Source organism: Cricetulus griseus, chromosome 3 (assembly GCF_003668045.3).
Source record: "Cricetulus griseus strain 17A/GY chromosome 3, alternate assembly CriGri-PICRH-1.0, whole genome shotgun sequence".
Lineage (NCBI taxonomy): Eukaryota > Metazoa > Chordata > Mammalia > Rodentia > Cricetidae > Cricetulus > Cricetulus griseus.
This window is the reverse complement of record NC_048596.1, coordinates 245,349,926-245,368,015: the sequence shown is the minus strand read 5'-3', so window position 1 is coordinate 245,368,015 and position 18,090 is coordinate 245,349,926. Positions and strand designations below refer to the sequence as shown.

The 18,090-nt window shown below is 41.8% G+C and overlaps 1 protein-coding gene across 5 annotated transcripts in view; it reads left to right on the top strand.

Annotated features, from left to right (window-relative positions):
* Carmil1 (capping protein regulator and myosin 1 linker 1) overlaps positions 1 to 18,090 on the top strand; it is a 278,033-nt gene that overhangs the window by 216,037 nt on the left and 43,906 nt on the right. For all 5 annotated transcript variants that reach the window (XM_027409345.2, XM_027409351.2, XM_027409347.2 and 2 more), the window contains exons 26-29: positions 1,280 to 1,411; positions 7,718 to 7,893; positions 11,324 to 11,411; positions 13,886 to 14,035. In XM_027409345.2, coding sequence (XP_027265146.1) covers positions 1,280 to 1,411; positions 7,718 to 7,893; positions 11,324 to 11,411; positions 13,886 to 14,035 — 546 coding nt within the window. The remainder of the gene's footprint in view (positions 1 to 1,279; positions 1,412 to 7,717; positions 7,894 to 11,323; positions 11,412 to 13,885; positions 14,036 to 18,090) is intronic.

Below are 18,090 nucleotides of genomic sequence, written 5' to 3'. Positions count from 1 at the left end.
TGTGTGTGTAAGTTAAAAGGTAACTTGTACAATGTAGGTCCCAGGGTAGGCTTGGTGGTGAGTACCCACTGAGCCATCTTACTTACTGGCCCCAGGACCACAGTTGCTGAATGTTGTGTGAGGGACCTTACAGATTAGTCAAATAGACCTATGATGCAATAATAATATATATTGAGCCATTGTCCTTGCATCCTGTCACAGAGCCTCTAAATCCCTGGAACATTCTGAATGACAGAGGTGGCAGTAGGCAGATCTTTAGGTACTGGTAACCAAAGCTCTCCAATACAGCAGCATTCATCTTAAGGAGTGGATGTGGAAGAAACAGCCGTAGGATGCGCATTGGCTCTTCTGTCCAGTCCACACCCCCTACCAATGGGAAGGGCTAGAGACTGGGTCAGTCACCCATGAACAGTGACATCATCAACCATGTCACCAATGTGACTTCAGTGATATCATCAACCATGCCTCTAATGCAACTTTGAGGGAGTCTTAAAACAGGGGTTTAGATAGCTTTTGCTTGGTGCCAACAAGGTGCTTGGAAGCTGGCATACCTGAAGATGGCATGGAGCCCTCTTCCCCAAGCCTCTATAGAGAGCCCTTTTCTTTAAGCCCACGTGAAACCCTCACCTTTGTACCTGGTGATGCAGTGCTTTCATTTCACTGTCTGGGTTGGAAACCAGCAGTGGTAAGGAAGTTGAGATGAGTGAGGCATTCCAGCAGGTCACTAAAACCTGAGGGCTAGGTGGTAGGGCACCCTTGACTTTATTATCAGTTTTCCCGAAGTACCAGTTATGACCTAGGATTTGTGACTGGCAGCTAAGTGACATAGTCCCGTAGGTCTGAGTCATTTTCTTATGGCATCTGACAGTCTAGGCAGAGTGTATCAGAACTGAGGGGAATCATGGGATAACCACTTGGTAGGTATCTGGAGAGAAGTGGCATTAGCTGCATCTTTGGTGACAAAAGTATGATGAAAGTAGCTTAATCCTCACAGCCTGGACAAAGATAAGGAATGTACAAAGGACACTGACTGACTCCATGGCATCAGAACTACTGAACGGCAATGTGGTTGTGCTGTCTCCCAATGTCACTAGCATTGTTGGGTTTCACTGAGCATGAAAGATGCCAATAGAGACATGGGTGGGCCTCAATTTACCATCTGGCTTTGGCCAAGGACTGATGATCTCTATTTCTTGACCTCTCTGTAACTCCACAGTGGTCTTAATGCTTATTAAAATATTTACTCTTACAGCAAGGTTACTTTTCACCTTTCTTACAGTTGTTACCGAATTTATACCATGTGGGCGATGCTTCCTGGGCAGGAGCCAGTGGCCTATCATCCAGTCCCATTCAGGAAACCTTGGAATCAATGGCTGGAGAAGTCACAAGAGTTGTTGATGAACAATTGAAGGTCTGTGGGTCCTGTTATTTTTGGAGAATGAATTTGTGATGATGTAACTGTTGTTAGCATTCCATGTGGTAGCTGCCCGTATTTATAGGGTGCACGTGTGTGTGTCTGTGTGTGTGTGTGTGTGTGTGTGTGTGTGTGTGTCTGTGTTGTGTGTGTGTGTGTGTGTGTGTGTGTGTGTGTGTGTGTGTGTGTGTTTGTAATGTGTGCCTGTGTGCTTACACTAAGTGGGCAAATACATGGGGTAGAAGTAAGTATGGCATTTAGTGTAGTTTGTGTTTTAGAATGCTTTCCTACATAGTTGTCTCGCTTTGGATGACAAGTCTCTAAATGCATTTAATATGATTGACTGTTAACTGATTGGGGAGGGGTGATTTCCATATAGAGGAAGAAGTGCTCTGGGGGAAATATATTACCTTTGATTTTTGAGAGTAGAAAACATGGTGGGGACTGTGTGTAAACACTGTGTGCTATTTACATGGAGAATGACAGTAGAGGCACACCCATCCGTCCTTGACATAGTTAGGGAATGGTTAAACAGACTTATTTAGAATGGAGCTATAGGGCACCCAAATAAACAGAGGTCTGTTCTTGGCTTACTGACTGAAAAAAGGCTTTAAAATGTCCCTAAGTCTTTAAAGGACGTGGGTAACCTGAGCGCAGCTTTTTCTAAAGGTAATTTCAAAAATTAGCTGCCCAGAGATGTTTCCCATTTAGAAGGATTTTTTGCCTTTCAATAATGCATTAAGGTCCTTTGAGTTTCTGTAATTATTTAATCTGTTTCCTTCTGAGAAGGTAGCATCTACAGCAAGTGGAGGAGCTGAGGTGCAAACAAATGACACCTTTACAATATGCTAATTATGCTCTGAAAATTAAGCTAACAAGGCGGAAAATGCTGTGGATTCTTAGACATTAATCCACCTCCCTGTGCAGGTCCCATAGACACACTGTTTGAATTTGTACTGAACAAAGACAGTGTGCTGCTTCCGAGTCTTTCTAGACCACACGATAGTAAATTGCTCTTGAATCCTTCTATACATGGCCTGCCTGTACAAGATCATTCGTTCTTATAGTGATAATAAACAACTTTGTTACTTATGTCTGACTGTAAAAAAATGAAAACTAATGAGAAATGCTTAAGCATTGCCAAAAGTAAATTTGTAAAGAATTACCGAAACAGAGATCACCTCAAATTCTGCCTACGTACTCTGTCTTACATCTTTGTGACGATGCCATGCAAATGATTAAAGAAGCTTTTACACACAGAGTCATTATCACAAGTGCAGTTCTAGCAGTGAGAAAGCATCGTTTCTAATGGCTGCATTAAAGATGCACTCTGCCGCATAGATGTACCTATTCTAATTTCTGATGAACTTTGATAGGGTGAATTTGTGTAATGGCCCCAGGGCTGGGTGAATCACATTATGCTTTTGTATGGATTTGCAAACACATCAAGCAGTGCAGAGAACTATTTGTTTATCATATGCTAAACAGCACTGAGTATAGCATGACACTTCTAATATTTTTAATGTAATGGGTTAAGAAAAAAAAACTCCAACCTATTGTGTGTTTTTATTTACATAATAAATACATAAGTATTTATTTATTTGTGGTGCTGGAGCTTGGCCTCAGGGCTGTATGCTTGCTCAGTAAGCATTTGATCAGTGAGCTACATACCCAGCACTGTGTGGTTTCTGTTGAAACCTATTGCCTATTTCCATCTGTTCCCTGCCCCCTCCTCCCTTTAGAGCATCTGTAAGAATTTCTTCCTACTATAAGAAAGGCTGTCATTTAAGTCTGCATGAAACGTGGTAACAGCTCCTTTCCTGTCCAACAGCTTCCAACTGTTGCTGGTTTTTCATCTTGTCTAAGCTACAGACTGCCCTGACCTTGGCTGTCTGTTTCCCCGAAACTGCCTAGAGCAGTTGAAATTGAGTCTGGCTAATTTTTCTTAGGAGAGACTAGGGCACAAATATCCAAATAAAATAATTTAGATTTAAAAGGCCTGAGATAATATAGGTGCTATTGTTCTGTGGATAGGCTTTTCCTACTTTTCGTTTGGAGTTTTCTGAACCCTTATTGAATGTCACCCATGTCCTCTGCTTATCACTGTTCTACTACCTCCTTCTCTCCTTCTCTCACTAACTCCCAGGCTCCCAGCCGCCAGTAGCCTATGTGTTGGCGCTGTTTGTGTTTCTCCCGCTCCCTGCTTACATGTCATTCCTGGCCCTTGTGAGATTCAAGTTCCTTTCTCTCTGAAAGCACCTATCATGAATCACAGCAAGTCCTTGTTCAGAGAATCCTGTTTTCTTAAACATTTACTTTCTTACACTTCCCATGCCCTGAAGATCATTTATTTCCTTTCTACTTTCTTCTACTGACCTGACAAATAGCTTTTTCATTTGGTTTGGTTTTTCGAGATAGTTTCTGTGTGTAGCCTTGGCTGTCCTGTAACTTTTTCTGTAGACCAGCCTGGCCTCTGCCTCCTGAGTGCTGGGATTAAAGGCCTGTGCCATCACTGCCCTGCCAATTTTCCTAATTATGATAACCATGTAATGCATTGGTTTCCTTACAATTAAGTAATAAAGTGCATTTCATATAATTAACGAAGCTGTAAGGATCATTCCTTACTACAAAAGCAAATTTTCATTGTTAAAGGAGGCCTTTTCGTGTTTGCAGAGTCTCTAACATCCATCATGACAGCAAGAGCTAAAGCAGGGTTGTTGGGGTTTTTTTTGTTTTTGTTTTTGTTTTTTTTTTTTTGTATTAACTATTATTTTGTAAAAAAAAAAAAAGAGAGAGAGAGAGAGAGTTTTATTGTAGGGAATGGAAAAGGGGGGCAGGCCTGGCTCAGCACCTTGGGTATATTCATCCTGACAGTGGCTGAGGGTGGCAGCTGCCTGACTGTCTGGACCACTGTTCCTTACTTATGTAGCAACAATGTTGATTACTTCTTGCTCTGATATTTGATCAGGATAATGCCTCATCATAACCAATGATGTGAGTTTTAATTATTAGATGAGAAATGTTCAAATAGTTCATTGGGCTATTTTTCAAAATGATTATTTCAGAAAGCAGAAGAAAATGGGCAGGTGGGTCGGTCTCTTCACTACGCCCTCGAGCAAAGAGAAGGTCTATAGAGTCCCTTCTTTGAGAGGCCTCGTGTTCCCTGCACTGGCCTGTGTCAAGGTGTCAGGATGACACCTGGCCTCCTATCCTTCCCTTTGCCTCCTAACATTACTGCTGGGACAATCATAGAGAATAATGGGTTTGGATGTTTTAATGTAAAACATGTTTATTTGGGTCTGGAAAGTTCTTACTTTCTTTCCCTCAGGCTTAAATGGTGAAAATTTTTCACTGGTAAATTTCAGATTTACTTAGGCTTTGAGGCCTGGTGGGTTTAAGGGGAATTCTGTCCAATCAGATTTTGCTTTATTCAGAAGAGTTCTTTTTCTGTATTTAGGATTTTTGATGTTGCTGCTGCTGCTGCTGCTGCTGCTATTACTGTTATTGTAGTTGCCGCTGTTGCTATTATTGTTGTTGCTGTCATTGCTGTTGTTGCTGCTATTGCTGTTTTTGTTGTTGATGCTGTTGCAGTGGTTGTTTTGCATTTCTCAGACTGACATCAGGATCTTGAACATGTGAGGCATATGCTCTACCACTGAGCTATATCCCCAACCCCATACTGGGTGTCTCCAAAGCTTGAGAAAAAGCAGTTTCTGAACACTCCAGTATGGATATTACACTTGCAATTCAGAGGCTCAATACCAAGCTAAAAGAGTAGCTGCCATCTTAAAGATATTAATCCAGCTTGTCTTACAGACATTGTACAGATATCCTAACACCTGGTGGGTGAGTAGGTTATTTTACAGTTTGGAGGTGCGCACCTTGAGACTGTCTTAAGGGAACTGAATTCTGTCACATTTCAGATTCAGGGCCTGCTCACTGAGAGTTGTCCAAAGACAGTCACACAGAGATCAAGAGTATGAAAACAGTATCAGAAAAGTGCAGGGTGGGCACAGAGTTACATCAGCCTGGCTTAGCATTCCAGAAGGAGGGAAAAGATAGTGAGAGAAGGTGACATTGAAGAATGTTGGGAACTGGGAATTGGCAGACTGACTGAAGAAGCCCAGCAAACCCAAAGCAGGAGAGATGGGGTTCCTAAGGAGTCTAGTGGGAAGAAAACTCCCTCTTTCTCCCTGCCCTCCAGAGCCTGGCCATTCTCTGCTCATCAGTTAAGAAAGGCAGGAGGTAATGAAATGATGTCAGCAAACTTCCTCACAAACATAAGCTGTTAGTGTAGAGGTACACATCCAGCTGGACCCAGTGTTTAAGGAGGATGCCGTGAAGACGACACTTCGTCAAGACAAACTGAGATAGTGGGGCTGGAGATGTTGCTCAGAAAGGAAGAGCATGAACTGCTCTTGCAGAGGACCAAATCCAGTTCCCAGTTCCACATCTAGCTGTTCTCAATTACATACAGCTTTAGCTCCAGGAGACCCTATGCCTTCTCCCACCCACCCATCCTCAGCCCACATCTTTATAACGACATCTTGAAAGGAAAAAGAAGACACCCCAACACACACTCTGAGTTGGGTTAGCTTTCTCTTCCTAGACCACATTAAAAAGTAATAATGTTGTACCTTGGGCCAAAAGAAAAGCTGTCAGGAAAAAAACCCTGAGCTTTGAGAAACAAGAAAGAGGGAAAATGTAGTGTTGCTGTCAGGACAATGTACTGAAACTTTCTCATGCTCTACCTAGTTTTGTGCTAAACAATCAACATAACATTAAACAGAGCCAACTACTCAATATGGCTACTGTTTCCTTTTCATGCTCATTTAAATTTAAGCTAATTAACATCTAGTAAAATTTAAAATTCAGACTCTCAGCAACACTCTACCTCCCACATCACTGTAGATAAGTGTTTGCTTGAGGCTCATTAATACCTAAAGCACAACATGAGGCTACAGGAAACAGGTGGTTGAAGGATAGGAACCAGGGGACAGAGAACCCATGCTTGGTGTGTATGCAATATAAGTACCTGAGTTGGAGCCTGTGGTATTTCAAGTGTGTCCTAGGACCCTTTCTCCCAGCCCTGTATCACATGGATCATCCTGGAAACCTTAGGTGCTGTTGGCTCAGGGAACAGGGAAAGAAAATTGTAGGTCCCAAAGCAAAGGTTTGGACAGACTTGGGTATCAGAAGATAATACTAGAGGAGAAATGGACAGGAGACCCTCTAGCCCTTATCTCACCAATTCCACTAAGCACTGAGTAGCCCTGAACAAGTCACTTACCTCCTCTGAGCCACACTCTCCTTATTTATAAACTAAGTATTTCGGAATCAGCCTTCATTTACAGAGTGTTGTGTGGACTGAAAAGCATCCTGGATGAGATTTATTTTGTAGAGTAAAGTGCTGCCTAGATCTGTCACTCGGTGATTATAGGTGGATAATTCTGTGCAGTGTCATTCAGCTAGGTTTCAAATTTGGGTCTGACAGGAAGACAGATGACTTCTCCATAGAGCAATCCCATTACCCATCTTGGGCAAGTCATTTAACTTTCCTTAGTGCACACATTCCTCACCTGTGAAGGAAGATCCCTTCAGCAGCCGCCCCATCCATCTGCACAGATGCTAGAAGGATAGAATGTGCAGTATCATTTCTCAGATGCTGTGGGGCTGTGAGAAAACACATTTTGGCTGTTGCTATTGAGCTTGTTTATAGGGTTCTCTGTAAATGTTTTCATCTGTTATTATTTATGTTGCTTATTGCTGCTAGCTACCGTTTTACCTAATATGAAAGCTTTTCTCTTAAAAGAGAAAGATTGGCAGTCATTTCAGTGATTTTGTTATTTTTCTGCTGCTGTATTTTGGTAGAACTATTGAACGGTTCATTATAATTTAGAGGCTTGTGTGATTTGGGAAATCACATACGTATTTTAGGGATTTCTAATTCTCAAGTTTGTATCTGATAAGCATGCTTTCTAGAACCTGGTTGCTCATCTGCTATGGCATGTTGCTTTGTAAAAGGTGGATACTTGCATGTTTTATTCTTCTCATTCATGGCTTTGTGTTAAGTTCAGTTGCTGCACAGAATACCTCAGATGCCTGAGGGAAGCATGGGTTCTGCCAAGTGTCTGATTTAAAGTGAAACCTTGAGTTTATCAGTCACCCAACAGTAGCAAATCTCCCAGGGGCTGTCTGGAGTCCTTGGTTGTACTCCAGGGGGTTCCTGTCCTCCAAGGGTTTGGTATAATACACTTGAGTGTTGTGGTGGCTGTGTCATTATGACCCTCTTCTGCATCACAGGGTTTGCTTGAATCCATGGTGGATGCAGCCGAGAACCTCTGCCCCAATGTGATGAAAAAAGCCAACATCCGACAGGAACTGATCCACGCCAGCACGGAAAAGATTTCTATCCCACGCACCTTTGTAAAAAATGTCCTGTTGGAACAGTCTGGAATAGACATTCTTAACAAAATTAGGTATGCTCAATGTGCTACTAAGCTGAGGAGCTACAGTATATAAGACATGTCCAGGTTGTGGGCAGGATAGTTAGTGTTGATGGCTTTATCATCAAGAAGTATGTTGAGATGTGCCTAACAGACTCAGAAAAATGTAAACATAGCTATGCACACAAGGAATATATGTAAACATAGGCTACATACACAAGTAAGAGTTCTGGCCATATTATGGCTGCATTACCTAGGAGCACGGAGTCTGCAGCTCTTTAAGGGGGAATATGCAAGGAGGAAGACATGATTGCAATTCCCAGTTTGTGATTCCAGCATTTATCTTCCATTTTCTAAGCCACTGATTTAAAGTCTGAGGATATTTCCCTCCCTTTTTTCTCCCTCCTCCCTCCCTTCCAGTTTTGTTATTGTTGTTTTGGTATTTGTTTTTTGTTTCTTTTGATGAGGGATCCTCAAGCTATAGCCTGGGCTTTACTAAACTCTGTAGCCCAGACTAGCCTGAAACTTATAGCTGTCCTCCTGCCTCAGACCTCTAGAGTGAACCATATTTTCATCCCGGGTTAGGATGGTGGGCTTTGAAGTCTTCAGATATGTCTGTTTAGAGAGGCTTGAAGAGTACATCAGGATTTCAGTATTGAGAAGATATATTACAAACTTCATTGAATTTTCACGTAGACCCTTGGCCTCATCAGTATTGCATTATACTCAGTTCATTTTCGTTACACTTCTTACTTGGGGAATGAGAAGCCTAGTTCCAAACATTTTAACATTCTTTTTTTTTTACCTATTTCTAAATATTGATAAAAATATTTAAATGAGCAGAGAAATTAGCAGTTGTGCGGAGCTGGGAATAATATGATCACTCAACTATGAAGCCAAATGACTCCAATCAGAGCAAGTCAGAAAGCCAAACAGATCGTCCCTGGGCTGTAAACCATAGGCAGGAAACCCACAGGCACTAGGTGGCCTCAGATTGGAGACTCAGCTTTGCAGTCTGTTGGTTTAATGAGCTCCTGGTCTCTACTGGGATGAAGTCTAAAGCAGTTTGAAAAGTCCCAGAAATTTTGAGTTTATAGAACGACAAGGATTATGGCGTTTATATATGCCAGCCCTCACAGGGGTGCTCACCAACTTATGTACTCTAAGACTCAGCTTTGTTATTGAAAATAAATATTTAAGTATGGCATATTTTAAATATGAATATTTAAAATGTGAAGTGTATAACTATTAAATATCCCCTTAAATATTAGGATGGAAATCCTTATTAGCCAGTATTCTTTCATGGCAATAGTTTCAGCCACCAGTAGACCATGTGCTGATGTCTGTACTGCAGTATCAAGTTCTTTTTTCTCTCCCTTTTAAAAATATTTTAGATTATATTATCATACATAATAATGGCTTTCATTGCGACATTTCCACACAATGTATTCAGTCATATTTACCACAACTCCTGCTCCACTCTCTGGATAATCCTGCCCTTCTTCCCAACCCATCTCCTTTCTGTTTTTATTAGCAAATTCTGCCACCTACGGTCATCTTCCTTGAAAATTGGAAAATCCAGAAAGTCACACAGGAATATAAAACCCTGTACACGGGTGTATGTCCATAGACTGGTTTCTTGGCCTTTTATAATGTATTAATCTGAGCACTGGGAACTCACGTCGTACAAGGATAATGCAGGCACATTTGTATGTATGAGAAGTCTTGTAGAACGAGTAACTCCTGAGAAAGTAGAGCCCCAGCAACAAAATGATAGAATAGTTCAGAGACATCAAACAAAGTGACATTTTTTTCCAGAATATTCTGGGCAATCTTTATTAAAAGTTTAATTTAGAATATTATCGCAACATAGTATGGTTTGTTTGTTCAAACATTACCAATTTTTCAAAAACTTCCTTTAGTGTATATAAACTAAGAAAGCTTATACCCAACATGATTTTCTACAGGGACATTTTCATTTTTTTGAAGCAGAGTTCTATAGTGACATTTTTAAGTCTTCACTTTGGTACACACCTTGGAGTCCATAAGCCACCCCTCCCCATCTTCAGAGAAGAGGGAAGAAAGAGAGGTGTGAAGTACTGCACCTAGAGGGTTAGAAAGACACATTATCTCAGGCATGGCTAATGAGAATCAGGAAACACTGGTTACCACCGGATTCCAGCATCCTCTGGAAGCTCAGATAGAAGGACTCTGTTCCGTATTTTTGGTATAAGACAAAATTGAATCTCACCTGGATGCCTCTGATGTGTTTAACTTTCTTATCATCATCATCATCAACTCTGTTTAGGCCAGCCTTAAATGCCAGGCTATCCTTCTGCCTCTGTCTTCTGAGTCCTGGGATTCTGACTATGAGCCATCAAACCCAGCTTAAAGTATTAGATCCAATATCAGTGAGCCCTAGATTCATAAAAAAAGAATTGAAGAATCCTCCTGGATATTTACACAAGTATCAGAGTTAATCCCCTCCCTCTGAACCCCTAACAGTAATCTTCCTGAGTAGGGAAGTCTTAGTACAAATTGCCGCACTTAGGTTACAGGGCTTCTCCTGTTGCACAAATACACATTCAACCAGAGCTTTAGGATTCAGTAATTTTGTTTTGACATCTCATTTGTCTGTTCTGAAAACATAAAAGTTGTTGGCTTCAAAAGCAGGCTAATCTCATAAAACAATTTTTAGAATGTAGGTATGTGACTGACTTCCTAACACTCTGCCCGGAATCTTGGACACATGAACACTGACGCTTGAGTAGGGTGATTCATGGATGGTGAATCCTTATGAATAACTGAAATGTGAACTAAAACGGGAGTCAATGTCTAGTAGGAACCAGAGCCTGTTGCTTAAAAACTGTAAGACTCTTTTTGTTACTGAGGAATTTTCAGAGGTCAGATTAAAAGGCATCCAAACTAAAAATTGTAGTAATTTCTATTACAAAAGGTAAGAGCACAGTGGAATTTTGATATGCCTAGCATAACGATAAGCCAAAGCAGAAACAGTGTGACACAGTTCTGTTGTTGTAAACATTTTATGTGCTGTGTGCTTGTGTGGCTGTCTGTGCATATTGAAGTGATAGCCAGACTAGACTTTGTGAACTTTCTGCAGTCCGAGTCAGCTCATGCCTGTGTCAGTAGGTACAGGGTGTCACCCGGCACATGTGGTTCCTATTAAGTTTGTCTTTACCCATGTGTTTTCCATTTCTACCATTAAATCTCAGGCTTCAAACTCAGAGACAAGTTGACATTGGCAATGGATGTCAGTTACCTGCATGTTTATGGCAGTGTTTAAGGCTTACTTTTGGTACTCCTTCTCCCTGTATTCTTCCATTCCATTTTCAAAGACAGGAATGGAATCCCAGTTGGCCTTAGTGGCATGGCCTCCCAGCTATATGTTCCTCTCTTCCCCAAATACAGGCTAACAAGTTTCTCTCCCCTTTGGTGCCCATAGTGAGGTGAAGCTAACAGTGGCCTCATTCTTGTCTGACCGCATCGTGGATGAGATCCTGGAGGCGCTCTCCAACAGCCATCGAAAGCTGGTGAGTGCCAGCATCAGGAGTGAGGCCCTCTGGTTTGCCCTGCCTTGACATAGAGTGGGTTCCAGGAAGGGGTGTGGTTTGTTTCCTCTGTCTTCTTTGTAGCATGGTGGGTGGAGAGCCTGGCATTCCCTTCCCTTGTCTACTCCTCCTAGCCTTCCTGGAATGCATTAGAATTGAATGAAGGAGGTAGAGGGAGGAGTAGAAGTGAGCAGGTTTAGAAATCTTGTTCAATTTCAATGAAGGTCAAACATTTGGGTAGATGATGTTAAGACTAATGTCTACAATGAACATTTTTAGTTATGTACTGTACTACATATGCTGATGTCTTTCTGGTAGGATTATTTCAGAATGGAGCCAGGCGGTGGTGGCACAGGCCTTTAATCCTAGCACTTGAGAGGTGGAGACAGGGAGAACTCATTGAGTTTGAGGCCAGCCTGATCTACAAAATGAGGTCCAGGACAGTCAGAACTGATACACAGAGAATCCCTGTCTTGATAAGCCAAAAAAAAAAAAAAAAAAACCAGAATGGCTTTGGGGTTTTGAGACAGATCTTATTTTAGCTCAGGCTGATCTAAAACTGAAGGCAATCCTCCTTTGTGGTCTCCTAACTTCTGTGATTACAGGTGTGACCCACTACTCCTTGCTCAGAATAGATATTTCTTATGTTTATGTTAGCTACAGAGGGATAGAGACATAAATATATATTTGTACATATATATGTGCATATATATGCGTATATATATATATATATATATATATATGGAGAGAGAGAGAGAGAGAGAGAGAGAGAGAGAGAGAGAGAGAGGAAAGAGAAACACGTAGCCCATGCTAGCCTCGATTCTCTACATAGCTAAGGATGACCTTTAACTCCTGATTCTCCTGCCTCTCCTTCCTGAATGTGTGTGCTGCCATGCCAGCCTATTCTTTAAAATCCAAAAGACAGTTTATTTGTAGTGGCAGTGCTCCAAATGTTGCCTGTGGACCCAGCTGGCCTCGAACACACATTACCAGTCTGTGGACATTTATTAGTTAAGAAGCCAGCAGGGGCTACTGAGACTTTCTAGAGCAATTGGACAGGACCACAATATTCAAGCACATACTATTTTCTAAATTTTTCTGTGTTGTATTTTATCAACGTGGCAGCCCTGTGCCAAATTTGTAGAAAACGGATTGGTGGTCCATCAAGCAGAAGAAGCTGTGTTCTCCTCTCCTGGCAGCCAGGGGTAGCTTTGTTGTTTAGAGTTCCCAGTTGAAACTCAGTGGAGCGTGTGCTTTAAACATCGATTCATTCATTCAAGAGACATGGTCTTGCTGTAGAGCCCTGGCTGGCCTGGCACATTCTATTTTAGAAATGTTTTATTGCTGTCCCATGGGTACTGGAGCTGCCTCAAAATGCTGACAGGATGCCACCAATACTGGATCATGTCTTGGCGTGATTCCACCTGGAAGGCCCTCATGGGAAGTTTGAAATTTTCACTCTTTTGCCTTTTATTAAGAATTTACTCAAAATATTAATTTTTCTTTATGCTTGGTCTGGGTTATAAAAACAGAAAATAAGTATGGTATGAAATTAACTATGGAATGAAAGTGGTCAATTAGTTTCCTTCCATTAGAGTTTAGGGATGTTCTCGAGGCTCATGTGGACTTCCTCAGCTGCTTCTCATCCCTTCAGATATAGTTTCGGGTGTCTACATCAATCCAGCACATTCCACTTTATACTATTGCTTTTGCAAATTTCCTAAAAAACATAAAAATAGGAATAATGGCTCATCAAATATGGTACTGCATACATGAAAACAATGGAAGGTAGTTTATTAAGTTTTCATTTATTTCTTTTTAGTATTTAAAAAATAACGAAAGTTGAAATCACCTTACCATAATTAGATATTATTAAGCAACTAGATACACAATAAAATTCCTGTTAAATAAAATTAATAAGAAAACTACTTATTTTATTCCCAATTAGGTAGTATTTTTATTTATTGACTTAAAAAAGATTTTTTAAAGGTTTGTTTTTTATTGGGTGTGTTTGGGTGCATTGATGAGCAGGCAGGCATATGGAGGACAGAGGACGATTTGTAGGAGTCTGCTCTCTTGGAAAGTGAGCCTCACGGTTCACTTCCATGGTGTATATTGGCAGCAGGTGCTTTGACCCGCTGAGTCATCTTGCCAGTATCCTCACTTAGGTTTCTTACTTGGCCTCCGAAAGTCATAAAAGAGGAAAGCTACTCTAACTTGTATTGATTCAGAGTCATCATTGATGCTAGGCCTGGTGGTAAACACCTGGGATCCCAGCACTCAGGGGCAGAATCAGGGAGGTTCTAGGTCAGGCAGATTAGATAATGAGTCATATTATCAATTTCCTTGCAAGATAGCACTGTACAGCACCACCTGGTGGAAGACATCTTCAGGAATCACTAATCAGTTCTGACTTGTTTCCTTCTCTAATTTCTCCTTGCCCTTCTTGACCCTAGGCGGACCATTTCAGCAGGCGAGGCAAGAGCCTTACCCAACGAGAGGCCGTAGAGGTGGAGCTGGCTGAGGAAAAGCCAGTGAAACGTGCCACTCTTACGGTGGAGGATCTCACCGAGGTGGAGAGGCTGGAAGACCTAGACACCTGTATGGTAAGCCTCAGCCCCTGCGGGTGCCCCATACCCCCTCCCCACCCCCACCACCATTGCGCAGTGCCCCTGGTTGGCTTTTAAAGTCCCATTGTTTGAAATCAGACACATATCAGAACTTGGGGAGAGGCATCCAGGACCACATGGATGAAGCAGCTTCCACGAAGAGGCATGCAGGTCCAAGATGGAACCTCTCAGGATGACACAGTGGGGAGTGACCTTCCTCAGGGTCTGATGGCTTCTCCGGGTCTGATCATGTTGGCTTCAATTTCAGTGCTTACTTTGTTGTAAAGACCCAATATGCACAGTTGCACTTGAGAAGGGAGAGGGCCCTAAGTTAGGCTTAGACATTAATGTGGCTTGCATTAATGTGGCTTGAAAGGTTACTTCTGAGATCACAGAACATATTAGATACCACTGATCTCTTTGAAAAAAAATTCAGTACTTGGTCAACAACTGTTAAATGTAGGTTCCGGCTGAAATTGGAGAATGAAAACTTTGAAAACACCCTGAACTCATAAGATGGGTTCTTTTGGTGGTGGGGGGGGAGTGTCTTGTTTTTTTTTTTGAGACAAGGTGTTTCTCGACAGCCCAGGCTTGTCTAAGACTATGCATGTCACTCAAGTTGACCTTTAAGTAAGGACAGTCTTCATGCCTCATGCTTGGGGTTACAGATGTGAGCCACTATAAAGTTCAAGCCAAAAATGCTCTTTTTGTTGTTGTTGTTGGTATTGGTGGTGTTCTGTTTTTGAGACAGGGTGTAAGTAGCCCTTGCTGACCTCAAAGCTCTGTTTGTAGAGGATGACTTTGAATTCCAAGTCCTCCTGACTCAGCTACCAAAGCACTAGGATGACAAGTGTGCTCACCATAGTCTGCTTTGATGTCTCTCAGCACTCAGAAGCAGAGGCTAATAGATCTCCATGAGTTTGAGCCCAGCCTGTTCTACATAGCAAGTTCCAAGACAGCCATGGCTATTACATAGAAAAACACTGTCTCAAAACACAAACCAAACCAAAACGAAAAGCCATGAATAATGACAACAAAAAACAAGGTCAGAAAGAGGGTCTTCTGCAAAGGGGGATAGGATGGGATGGAGAAATAGCTTAGTGATTAGTAGTGATTGCTGCTCCTTCAGAGGAATGGAATCCGCACACAGCTCACAACCACAAAAACTGTAGCTCCAGGGAATCTGACACTTTTTTCTGGCCTACTTGGTTATCCACAAGTATGTACATGCATGCATGTGCACGTACACACACACACACACACACACACACACACACACACACACACACAAATTAAATAAATAAATAAATAAATAAATAAATAGTGAGATAAATCTGTACAAAGTATATTTGCTGTCCACACCACCTGCTCCTTTCACACATCAGGGCATCTCAGGGAATCAGGATGTCCAAACTGCAGCTTCTACCTGCACTTCTTGTGAGCATTCAGGGTTTGAAGGGTTCAGTTCTTGTGTTACTGATTAATTATCCTTAATTTGTCACTACTTCTAATATAATGTCTTTAAAAAGTGCCCAGAGGTTGGGGTGGAGGTGAGAAGGCAGTGTCTGTGGCTCAGGCTTGGCATTACTAGCTCACTAATTGTCTGCCATTCTCTCAGTTATTTTAATGAGTGTCAGACCAGTTCAAAATCAAAAAAGACATTTGTTGCTGAAGAGCTATTCATCTCTGACTGCTGTTTGCTTGGAGGAGAATTAGGGCAGGCTTGAATTAACTGGAACACTACTTTGCAAACCCTGTCTCCAGCGATAGAGCAGCAATTATTTCCTTCAATACTTTCTAGCCATATACTTCAATATTTAATTTTAAGTTTTTGAATACACTCTAAAATTTAGTGAAAGGGTAATTGATCTAATTGAGATACTATTTTTTTTAATTAATTTAAGGAAATTGCCTCATTTTCTGATACCAGCAGTTCACATATATGGAAGTTCTGACACGGTTCTTGTAGCCCAGGCTAGACCTTCAACTTCTGTGGAACTGACAATGACTTTGAACTTCTGCTCTTCCTGCCTCTACGATTTCAGTGCTGTATTGCATACATAAGTCACCTTGTCAACCTTTTGGCAGTGATTTTTCTTTTTCTCTTTGTGTGTATTTGTCTGAGTGTGGGTATACAATTCTCTCTCCCTCTCTTTCTCTCTCTCTCTCTCTCTCTCTCTCTCTCTGTCTCTCTCTCTCACTGTGTGTGTGTGTGTGTGTGTGTGTGTGTGTGTGTGTGTGTGTGTGTGTGTGTGCATATGGAGGACAGAGGCTAAACTCAAATGTCAGTCATTGGAACTGTTTCCCATGTATTTTGAAACAATGTCCCCCACTGGGATGCGGCACTTGCTGGTTCCTGACTCTACCTCTACTGAGATACAGCTCCATGCCATTATGTTGGGCTTTTTAGTTGGGTTCTGGAACTTGAGCTCAGTTCTTTGTGTTTTTAAGAAAACTGAGCCACCTGTCTTGTCAAACCCAGCCGTTTTTAGTTAAATGGTTTGTTCACACGGCTGCTAACCACAGGCTGTGGTCAGTGTGTCTCGTTTACAACTAGCTGCACAGCAGATGGTCTACATGATGCCTGTTAAGTTATTCCTTGCAGTTTTATTCAGTGACAGCCCTTTCTTATGGGTAGCACTTTCGAAAGAGGAGATGTGACAACATTTTAGCCATGAGGTTCACTAGCACCCTCAACCCCCACGTCTTAGTTTCACTTCTATTGCTTTGAAAATACTCTGACAAATGGGAAGAGCTTTATTTCAGCTCACAATAGAAACACGGTGTGTGTGTGTGTGTGTGTGTGTGTGTGTGTGTGTGTGTGTGTGTGTGTGTGTGTTTTGAGACAGGCTGACATGCAGTCCAGGCTGCCCTGAAACTCCTGATCCTCCAGTCTCTAGTTTCTTAATGCTTGCATTATCATTCTGTACCCACTATACCTCATGAAGAAAGAAGAAAAGGTTGTTGGTTTTTTGTTGTTTTGTTTGTTTGCTTTTTGAGGCAGAGATTTTAGTCTGGGTTCTGAATTCAATGATATTTTAATTTGGGAAAACATTGCCTGTAGGTACTAAGCATTAATGAACTTGGTATATAGTGAGAGGGCTTGTCTATCAAAGGGGAAGAAGATGGGAGGTCCTTAAAGGAGACCTGTTACCTAGGTGATGGACAAAGAAAAGGCTGGAATGATGGCTGCTGGCCCTCAGAAGAACCCAGAATTTTGGTGTGGTTGCTCATGCCAGTAATCCCAACACTTAAAAGGTAAAAGAGGGAGGGTCCAGGATTCTAGGCTAGCCTGGGTGACATGAATCCTTGCTTCAAAATAAACAGAGTGAAATAAAAGACAAGGCCAGGGGAGGAGGCAGAAGTACCGTCTGCTGATCAATTATGTAGTGATGAACTGTGGGAAAAGAGACTCTGGATCAAAAGTAAATTTCTTTATCCTTGAAACATTTGTTGTGTATGAGGTATTCTTGGATTCCCACAGTAGGTAAGTAAAGCTTCCCACCAGACTTCCAACACTGAAAGACCCCACCACAGTGCTAACTTGGATAGATCCAGGCACTGACTCTCAGGTAACTTCAACTCCTGGCTCTGCTTAGATGTTGGGACGTGGGAGTGTACCACTAACAAGAGGTCACAGAGAAAGGCTTTCTTTCTGGCAGCATGCATCTTCCATTCTTCCATTCCATTGTAAGGTCTATGCAACTGATTTGTGAAAAGACTGGGCTGAGATCAAGCATAAAAATCTGAGAACATGGTTGAGTAGGAGGATCCCAAGTTCAAGGCCAGCCTGGGATTCAGAGTGAGTTCAAGGCTGTGGCAACTTAATGAGATCCAATCTCTGAACGAAAACTTAAAAGAGGGCTGGGATGTAGTTCCATGGTAGTGTGCTTACCTATCATGTTCAAGGTCCCAAGTTCAATCCCTGTACCACACATATATACGCTAGGTGTGAACATGCTGGGTGTGTTGGCTCCTGCATATAATGGAAACATTTGAGAAGTTGAGGTAGAAGAATCACTGTGAGTTGAAGATGTAGCCTGTGCTACATA